Source organism: Lotus japonicus, chromosome 4, assembly GCF_012489685.1.
Source record: "Lotus japonicus ecotype B-129 chromosome 4, LjGifu_v1.2".
Lineage (NCBI taxonomy): Eukaryota > Viridiplantae > Streptophyta > Magnoliopsida > Fabales > Fabaceae > Lotus > Lotus japonicus.
Window position 1 is genome coordinate 22,014,368 of NC_080044.1, and position 10,818 is coordinate 22,025,185.

Genomic DNA, 10,818 nt, shown 5'->3' on the forward strand with positions numbered 1-10,818 from the left:
CGTATAATTATAATTATAAACTTATAATTGTGATGCACTCACTAACATTCTCGTTTCATGTCACATCAGTAACCGCTACATGATTAATAATTTTAATTAAAATTAATTTATTTTATAATGTTGCAAACGACCATTCGATGTACATATACATTAAATCCTTCCATAAAAATATCGCTACAATGCATGAAATGTTTTATAAAAGAGTGTACCAGAGAAAATATGATCTCATGAGAAAAATCAATCTCAGTAAACCAAATAAATAGTCAAACTACGGTCAAAAGAAATATAGGCAAAATTAAATTGAAATTATCTTGAACCATATAATTATCATAAGCCGCCCAAAATGAAAAACTAAGCTCATGTGATCATGTATGATTGTACAGATAATATTAAAACCACAGATATCGTGATGAGTACCGAAACATCAGCATGGTGCATGATAGAGAAAGAGATTTGAAGGCAACGAAAGACTGAAACAGCCAATCATGGGGACATTGGCCTTCGACAAAGGAATAGCTGAATTCATTTATCACTAAAAATTTCACGTTTACAAATGCCATACACCAAACTGGATATGACCGCAGTACCAAGCTTCTCATTTATGGGAAAAAATCCATTATGTAGACAGCGGTATGAAAATGCACAAAAATTGGGGCAAAAAACAAGAAACAAAAAGTGCTTTGGTATAACAACAAAGATGACACTGGACTTCCATTAAAGTGTAAAATGAAATGACTGACAGTACCCTTCAGCGTCTAGAATGGACCAGAACCTGGATTCAACGAGGAACACTTCATGCATTCGATCGCAACTAAAGCTATTCTGCAACTAGAACAGATCTTTACCTGGTTTAGCCATAATTCCTGGATAGGGAATCACCCAAATGGTGGCTGCAACCGTCTTAGATCATATTTTAGACTATTCAATTTTCGCATATATCAGATAGCCAATTGGTTCTGGTAACTCCATGAGCTTTAAGTCGCAAGGTAATCTATCCTGAAGCATCATATGATTTACATTTGTTCTTTTGATCAGATTAGCCAAGCAAGTCCCTGAACAAGTTGGGATTCTGACTTGAGGGGTTGACACCCATCTGTCTGACTTTTGCATCCTTCTGCAAAGAATCTTTAGCGTTCGGACCCTTTACGGATTGTGACAAAGGCATTGCAATTGTTTCTCCTTTGGTATCTCGGGCAGTGGCGTTCGACAACTCAGATAAAAGAGTTAAATTATCCCCACTCACAGGGGGGATAGAATAGCCACCACTATCACTCTGTCCACTAGCAGTAGTTTCCGAATAGAGTTCCATAAGGTCAGGTGTATTTGTAGCAGCACTACTACTATTACTTGTTGTAGAACTAAGGCTTGGGTCAAGAAGTCCTTCCAATTGCATGAATGGGTCCAGAGAGGGAGCTGTAGCAGTAACAGTTGGTTCACCCAAGTCAAGCAAATCTGGAAGAGGAGATTGTTGATTGGTTTTCTCTGCAGCTGTTTTCTTGGGTAAAACTGCAGCTTTCGGTTCCTGAGATCTGTCTGAAGCACTAGCACTAGCCTTTGGAACCTTATTGCTAGTTGATGTTCTTTTCTCGGGTTTAGTGGAACCACCAAACAATGAAGCAGCAAGCTTCTGCTTTTCTGGTGAAATTTCAATATGTTGCTTTCTTGAATCATAGCTATCACGTACTTTTGAATTTACAGCAGTAGCAACATCCGTCTTAGTCACCACATTCACTGGGTTTTGGGAAGTAGAACTTGAGGAAGATGGTGATGGAGATGAATAGGTTGGCTTACCCCACTTCTTCTGAACACCATCAAGCCTTAGCTTAAGATCTGATGATCCTATCTCTGATGGTACTCTCGCTGAAGAGATCTGGGGAGTTTCTCTAGAATACAATGCCTCAGGTACTGGAACAAGGTCAGTTGAGGATGAAAGAGAAACTGGAGCAACTTTTGATGGTACTGGAACCTTGGGAAGTTCATACGCTTCAAATCTCAGACTATGCTGTGCAGATTCATGCTGATCCTGGCTACTGAGGTTGCTTATATTCACTATTCCAGCCCGCTCATCCTCACGAAAGTAGGGCATCGCACCCCTTTCTAGAGACTGCTGGACATAATCATTGAGGAAAGAAAGATTTTTATCCACCTGCATAAAAGTTTCATCATGTCAATAATCTTAGTTCAGCAAAACAAGAATGTCCAAATGGTAATATGCATTGTTCCCAGGTACATTATTACATTTAGTGAAAAGAGATGAATGTGTACAATACAAATTTAAACTGCTGATGAAGTTTAACTCATCAACCAACAAAGTGGTCAAAAGAATTATCTGCAGAAAGACATTAATCAAGAGATATACATGACCAAATATTTATAGATTAAAACTGACAAGAATAAAGAAAGATCTGGGCAGAAAAGATGCAATGATCTGAATTTTGAACTGAAGTGCCAAATCAGCAATAGTATTTGACAACGGGAAGACTACCACACAAACAAAACAAAGCAAATATAAAACAATTGGCTTTTAGATTTACCCTGACAGAAAATATAATCAGCAATAGTATTTGACAACAGGAAGACTACCACTATAATTTTTAGATTTACCCTGGGTGGAAACTGCCTTGCTTACCAAGAAAGGTTTCCAAATTTTAGAAAATCATTTTGGTTTTCTTACTATATCTGGAGAGGGGCAAAGTCCGATCAAATATCATTTAAGAATCAAAAATAATTTGAAGTCCTCGATGGAGCTACCGCTGCTAATTGTGGTAGACTGGTAGGATGCTTATAACTGGTAAAGGGTCATGACTCATGAATAACTTGTAGTTACTGAAATTATAACTTCATCTAAAATAATAAAATATTCTTATCAATAAAATTAATTGGATGCAGAAATATAATAATTCATTGAAGAGAATATACATCTCACACATTTTCAATGCACCCAACATCAAAAAGTAAATCATTATATACGAAAGCAGTCAAAATATTATAATCTTAAAATGATACAGGAATATGCAAAAAACCTCAATATCTTCACAACTTGCATCTTGCGGCATTATTGATTCAACAGCTCGTGCATCCAAACCAATAAGGGCTTGCAATTCATAAGCACGTTGCTGCAAGTCAGTGGAGTTGGATGCCAATAATTCTTCAACCAAAGATTGACACTGCATGTAGAAAGTAAAATACTAGTCATCTTAGCAGTACAATATCGGTCAAATTTCAGTATCAACTTGAGTAGTGAATGCAGAATTTCATTAACAGCCTATCCACGTGAACAATGACTTTTGAAAATAATCACACATATAATAAAGTGAAAAACAAATATTTAATACCACAACAGTTAATTGGGCAACTTATTCACTGTAACTTTTCACAGAAAAATGTAGTTGAAAGTTGAAATTAATAAGCATAGAAGAGGTCAACAGAAAAAAAAGCATTTACAAGAAATTTAGACATAAATTTCATCAAAAACTGCTTATAATAAAAATCTTACCAAGAGCCTTTGAGAAAAATGTTCTGCTAAAATTAATCAAAATCAAACATGATATTGATCTTCATATTCTACCATGTCAAGTCTATTTTCTTAAATAGTCAACCCAAAAAACACTTTGAACTCTGCGTATCAAAATACATTTGTAAATAACAACATGATTGGAGCAACAACCAACGCCTCAAACAAACTCATAAAACAGAACATCGTTGCAGTGCAATTCCTTTGTACGACGACAAAGATGGGGGGAACGTAACATTTATTATGAATAAAAGTCAAAGGAATGATTGTGACCAAAACATAAACATTCACTTCCCCAACACAGAACATCCATGGCATAGAAGAGATACAAAATTTTAACCCAAATTCTATCAGCAGATACCTCAGGTAGCATATCCACCTTCCTCCCAGCTGCTATTTCAAATGCATAAGTTTTTGTCATCGCTGAAATTGCATATCCCTTCAAAACAAACAATAATTTAGTCCAATTGAAAATCGTTCAAGCAAAAAGATCAAATAAATTGATATAATAGAGCAGGAGAGAGGGTTAGGGTCAGCATTGTCAATCCCAGATAGTGGCGTGTAGCAGCTGACCCCAAAAACACTATAGCGCTATTGCACATAGCAGGACGGCAAGACATAATAGATTCCAAATTTAGAAACATCTAACACCAATTGCAAGACATCTTATCACAAAATCAATTAAGAACAAAGATATTGAATACCATTACAATAATCAGATTCCATAACAAAGCATTAGATTCATAATTTATTGTTAAAGTACATTCACACATTTTCATAGTATAGGAACTACTGGAATCTCACTAATGAAATCAGTATAGAAATGAAAACTGTTACAATAACTACCTATAATCATCAATGAAGATAATGGTCAGGTAAGTCTAAGTTAAAGCTTCTTATATGCTCACCCAATTCGATCAATCAGAAAGGTGATAATGGTGGTCCAAGCAAGTATTTCTTATGTTAAATAGTAATGACATTAACAAAGACCACAATGCAGTCCTGGACAACAAACATTTAAGCTATGAAGAAAGTACTTAATTCTTGAGAACGTGTATTAATTGAGTGAAAAGAGACCATAGATGCAGCGACGAAGTGGGGCAAAGACAGATTAAAAACCTAACAATCCTGATAAAAACTTCTCATTAAACTGGAACAGAGCTTTTAGCTAGAGTGGATAAAAAGATTATGCTTAACTTCAAAAATGATATTGGTGCCATTGTAAATACTGAAAGCAAAGAAAAAATAGAAAGAAATTATCCACAGATAATCAAATTCTCTCAAAAGGGCATCATGACCTTCCCCCTCCCCTGATCAGTAAAATGTTGGCTTTCTCTAGTGCTAAACAAAATAATTGGCATTACATAAGTACCTTAACCGTTTCATCATTAGAATATGCCTCTGCTACGTCACATAACTTCCCAGTGATGTAGGAAGCAGAATGTTTACCATCAGATGTGCCATATTCCCCCAAAACCCAGCAGATGACCTGTAATCAGTACTAAACATTATGCCAAAACCAGATGTCATGTCTTGAAAAGTAAACTAAGTGGGGAAATATACTTGAAGAAACACAGAGGGAAGCTTCGGCTCTCCAATTAGGCGTAAATACGACTCAACCTACATTTCAGAAAATAGCATTCATTAAGTACCATGCTTGCACATGACTACTTATGCAGGGTAATACTAAATTAACAAGCACTATTATCAGAGTAACATACAGCAGACGATCTCAACTGACTATCTGCACCATTATCATCCTCTCCAAATCCTTCAGCAATCAACCGCATTAAATTATGTGCCACCTTGATATTCACAAGATCTCCAGCATGCTCAAAAACTTTATTCATTGTCTGTTTAATAAAGCACAAGATATTGTTAGTTATCAAAGAATGTTGAGGAACACTAGCAACACACTCTTTTCAATACACACTCAATTATCGGGTGAAAATGAATTTTACAATGTATATGGCCTTTGAAAAAGGTAGTTAGAAAGTGTATAGGTAGCATTTCTCAAGAAATTCAATAATTACTATGCAAAATCAAGAAACAAAAAGGAAACAAATCAAATTACCTGTATAAACCAATGATTGCTTGGTGCAAACTGCTCAGCAAGTTCTACACATCGAGATGCTATATAGGTTTTATAATGTTCATCATTTATGCTAATCATGTAATCAATCATACGGTCAACAATCACTTCCACATTGGAGGACTTTGTCATTTTGTATAGCAGTTCAAAAGTTTTCCGCTTCATAGTATCATCAGGGTCCTGCAGCATACAAATTAGAATTTTATCCATACTTGAAAGCCTGAGATGACCTAAACATTGAAATATTCCTCCAAAAGCACGCAAATGTGTGCATGTCATTCTAAAGACCAATTAAGATTAATTAACAGTTCTCAAAAAACAGGTACAATAATAGTTATCAATTCTGGATAGCAGCACGGAGAAGCCGACTACAAAACTGCTATAGCAGGATTGTTGGTACCAGGATGACCGCTATACAGAAGAATGTAATACTAGTTGAGTCATTTACACACACGCACACATAGATATATGTATATATATGCACACAAATAGAGATTACTAAAAATTAAAAACACATCCATAATTAGTAACAAAGTCATGCTCTTAGTCCTGAGCTAAATAAAGAAGCTAAAAACTAAAAAGGTCAATAAATAAATAAGTTCATGCCTATGAGTGAATGATGCCATGGGTGCTTTTTATGAGATTGGGAAGGGTTATTAAAAAAATTACAACATAATAGATGAGAGAAGGATTAGAGTAGCAAATAAAAAAAGAAGGGTGAGCAACAGAACAGAAAAGGAGGAAGGGCACAGATCTTTCATCTACTACAAAGACTATAGTGAAAACTCAAGAAGTAGAGAACGTGCAAACAATCAGCAGAACAGATTATGTGCCAGCGAGCAGAAGCGGTTGGTGATTTGTGTTGAAACCGGAGGGCAGTGTATGTTGTGTGAATAAAACTTCAAACAAGGTTTCGAACCCTAAAGACTTTTATGATGAAAAGGGGTAAAATTGCAAAAATAACCGGAGGAAGTTATTTAACAACTCAGAAAATGGGGAACAGAATGGGGGATTTTACGGTTTTATCCCATTTCAACATGCAGCAGCAACAGCTGCAACTTTCCACGTCAAGGTGCAACGCAGGCATGATGGACACAATGCTAAAACGTCCCGTGATGCAGTTTCTGTGGCAGATGCCAGCCACGCCATGACGCCACAACACACAGCAGTGCTATCATGCACACTTCATAATTCAGATGTAGAATTGCAAATTTTCGTAAACCAGATAGAGCAATATCTGATTGGGTTCATATACAAGTAATGAATACACACTAAGTGGAACTGCTTAATAGATTAAAATATGATAGAATATATAAACAAATAGATTACATAGACGGACATGCAGTAAATGATGAATTACGAGGTGAACCTATTTAATAGATTAAAATGGACATGTTTATGCAGTCAAACCAGGTGGTCCACGCACATTATACAAGCATTAATTTATCGTGTTACTAGATTAGTTGCCAAATTCTTGACATTGTCATGTTTTTCAACGTCAGATGACTTTTGACGAACATTAAGTTGTCCTCTTGATGAACTTGTAGGTAAATCCTTATTTTACATGACAACCATAGCCAATAGTCTCCTACAATAGCCTAAATAATAAGCCTTCAGGTACGAAAAAACAGAAAGCATGAAATTGTTACAGGTAGATATTCTTAATGTGTAAATTCAATGATGCAGAAACAGTTTATCATCCAAACTAATATCAATACAACACATAACAATTAGAAATGCTAAATAGTACATGACTACAAACATGACTGAGGGTAGCATTACATGCTCTTTGAAAAGTACATTTGGCCTATGAAATTTGGTCACAACATGAACAAATAGCTATTCTTCTTTCTCATAATGAAGAGATGCTGAGGGGTTTCTTTTCAATATAACATACACTAAAAAAAACTTCTCCTTACTAAATTAGAATAAAGGGAATGTATAACCAATAAGACCAAACAAAAATTGGCAAGACAGCACACATTCATCTTAACTCTTGAGTATTTGAGATGAATGTCCTCACCTCTAAGCAGTCAATGACTGCTAGTTGATGCTGTTCTGCAATATGTGGACTTAACTTTATCAGCCGACCGAGGGCATCAATGCCCATGTACTTGAGATTATGACTGTCGCTCTGGTCACACAATGCCACCACACATGTAACCCAACACAGCAAAACACAGCCCAATGCAATAACATGTAAAGCACAAACTTCAAACAGAATTCAGTTCACGAAAGAACAAACCTTCAAAAACTTGGCAATCACATCCGCAGCCGATTCTAACATCTTCGGATTGGGATATATGGAAGAGACACAACATATGCACTCATAAAGAATAGCATTCCCTATATTACTCGATGAATCACTCTTCCTCATTATATCGCCAACAACCGTATACATCTGTTCACTTGCATGCTTGTCCCCACTCCCCAACAAAGCCAGAATTTTCAGCAACTTAATCTGCACACTCAAAAACACAACTCTTTCCCCTCAAATTCAGGCCGCAATTCAAAGCAAAACAAAAGGCCCAACTAACACAGCAATGTCATTCTCCTAATAAATTAGTTTAACTACATGACATTCTACTGCTTCAGGACTATAAAAAAAAGTAAACAAACATATCCAAGCTTGGAATTAAATATTGTGCCCTCACAGAGAAAGTAATGTTTAAGAAAAACCTCTCTAATATGAAATCTACATGCTTTTCAATCAATCAGTCACATAATTTTCAGCAGCTTTTCTTTTTAATACAATGTGGCAAGGAGCTTGAATCTAAACCTCATGCAAACTACCAAGTGATATTTTTTGCAATGTAAACAATAAGCGCAGATTGCGGACCTGAATGAAGGGAGCAGGCATTTGGTGATAGTCATAGCTCTTGGGCAACCGGTGTTCCGCGACCTGTTTAAGAATGTTAACAAAGCTAACAACAAGGTCCTTGTACGGGGTAGGATCCTCATTCACAAGGTCAAAGATAGGGCACAAAGTAGCACCCATCACACCAGGGTCGTTATCGCACAATCGCTTCCGGAAATTCGAAATGAGGTGCGAAACCGAGGAAGGTGATTTGTGATGAAACCGGTGGAGCGCCATGACTGCTTTTCTTCTAACTGCCTCCTTGGAATGCGAGAGAAGTTCGACGACGACGGGCAAAACGGCGGGAATCGTCTCGTCGTTGATGAGGCGGCAGACGGCGTTCAACGCGGCGCAAACAACGAGGTAGTTATCAGACTTGAGATCCTTCTGTATGGTGTTAACGATGAGGATGATGAGGTCGTGATCGTCGCTGAGGAAGAGCGTGACGGCGAGGTAGCCGGTGCGTTTGGAGAGGAGATTGTCGTCGTGAGTCATTTTCACGGCGTGGATGTAACCGAAGGAGGCGTCGTGGCCGAGCATCTCGACGTAGAGGAGGCGAATGATGTACTCCTTCATCTTCCGTTTAGGGATGTCCGGCTCGGCGATGCGGCGTTTGAGGGTTTCGACTTCGCGGAGGACGATGCGGTCCTCCTCCGCCTTGGATCGGGCTTCGCCGATGGACTTGACGAGGTCGAGAAACTCCTTGGATTGACCGAACCCGCCTTGGGAACCCATGGCGAGCTCGCGCCCGATCGTCTTTAACTGCTCCAGGTTTGGGGTTTGGTGGTGGATCCGGATCCGGATCCGAGAGGGAGTGTCGGTGACGGTGGTGGATCTAGTGGTGTGGGCGGAGAGAGAGAGGGTTTGAGATTGAGAATTGGGGGAGTGAGGAGTGTGCGAGGTGGAGAATGAGAATTGAGAAGAGAGTCAGTAGACGGCGTCGTGTCGGACGGAGATGCAATGTGAGAAATGTAAAAGCATAAACAGACAAACAGAGTCGTCTTCCTGACTCGGGTGTGTTGGTGAAACCAAAACGATAAAAATAAAAAAATAAAAACTGGTTTTTGTTGTTTAATGATAAAAACGTGATCCGAGTAAAGGAGTAAATCACCATTTCTGTCCCTAAGAAAGTAGGCACCGGTCATATTAGTCCCTAGAGATCATTAATGGTTAAAAAAATCTTTGTAAGTGTTGACGTCGGTCATAGTAGTCTTTATCTAAGTTTGGCCGTTAGTCCCTGAAACGGAAAGTGCTCATGTGTCACATTATGTGCCACGTAGGTTTCAATTTAGTCCCCGACGTTATCAATTTAGTCCCTAGGTAATTAAATTTAATTAAAATAATGAGTTAAAAAAATAAAAATACAAGAATAGAAAATCTTAATTAAAAAAATAAAAAATAAGCCAAATAATTAAAAAATCAGATAAAAACTTAATAAAATAAAATCACATCATCAACTTCTTCCAAAGCTTCAAAAGGTAGATTTAGTACAAAGAGAACAAAGATAATTAAAAAGCAACATCAAAGGAGACTAAGAATTAAAGTGCACCAAAATGAAACTAATAAAAGGAAGGGAACGAATGTTGTAGCAGCTTCAGCAGCATCACGTCCCTCACATATTGGCAAGTCCTGTGTGTTGTACTTGAAAGTCTCTCCATGAAATTCACAGCAACACAACAAAACTACACAAAAATTAAATTAACTGTGCCCCAGAAAAAAAAAAAGACAAGTGCAGCAGGCCTTAGCTCCAAAATTCCTCACAACACCCTGCACCCGATATGAAGTATCTGCAACCCAGAACACAAAACAAAAGCAGCAATCCACAGCTCCCAAAGTCCCTCACAACCATTGCCAAAAGACACATACCATGGAAGCATTTTACCTTTCCATCCAAAATGTCCACAACCCATCCTCACTCAAAGAGAATATCAGAACCCCAAAATCCATCATCTTCCTTCAACAACAAAAAAAAAATCATAAAAACAAAAACATATATCAAAAAATAGAACAGTGGAAGATGAAGGAGAGAAGCCATTGAAACCCAATCCCATCAACACTACCACCACACCGAATCGTCTCCTCCATCGATCTGCCTCCAGAACCAAACTCACCCCAACTTCATCTTCTTCAACAGAAAGGCACCAGATCCGACCAGTTGAAATTGATAAAGTTAGCATCTTTTTGTTGAAATCAGTGAAGGGTTTTCTCTGGTTGAAATTCAGAAGATAAGGGAGATAAATTGGGATGATTAGAAGAGGAAAGCCTGTAAATTGGACCAAAATTTGAAACCCATCTGCTTGAGAGCAAGCTTGAAGAAACAGAGTCCACAATCCGCAACCCTTGACGAGGCTGAGT

At 37.7% G+C, this 10,818-nt stretch overlaps 1 protein-coding gene across 1 annotated transcript; it reads right to left on the reverse strand.

Annotated features, from left to right (window-relative positions):
- Positions 1-500: 500 nt before the first annotated feature.
- Positions 501-9,482, reverse strand: LOC130709964 (AP-4 complex subunit epsilon). Its single transcript, XM_057559106.1, has 10 exons — positions 8,446-9,482; positions 7,852-8,067; positions 7,630-7,740; positions 5,589-5,786; positions 5,236-5,367; positions 5,078-5,134; positions 4,887-5,003; positions 3,876-3,953; positions 3,024-3,167; positions 501-2,146 (listed from the first exon to the last, which is right to left on the reverse strand). The coding sequence occupies exons 1-10, from the start codon at positions 9,196-9,198 to the stop codon at positions 1,037-1,039; spliced, it is 2,916 nt and encodes a 971-aa protein (XP_057415089.1). The 5' UTR covers positions 9,199-9,482; the 3' UTR covers positions 501-1,036.
- Between the last annotated feature and the right edge of the window lie 1,336 nt (positions 9,483-10,818).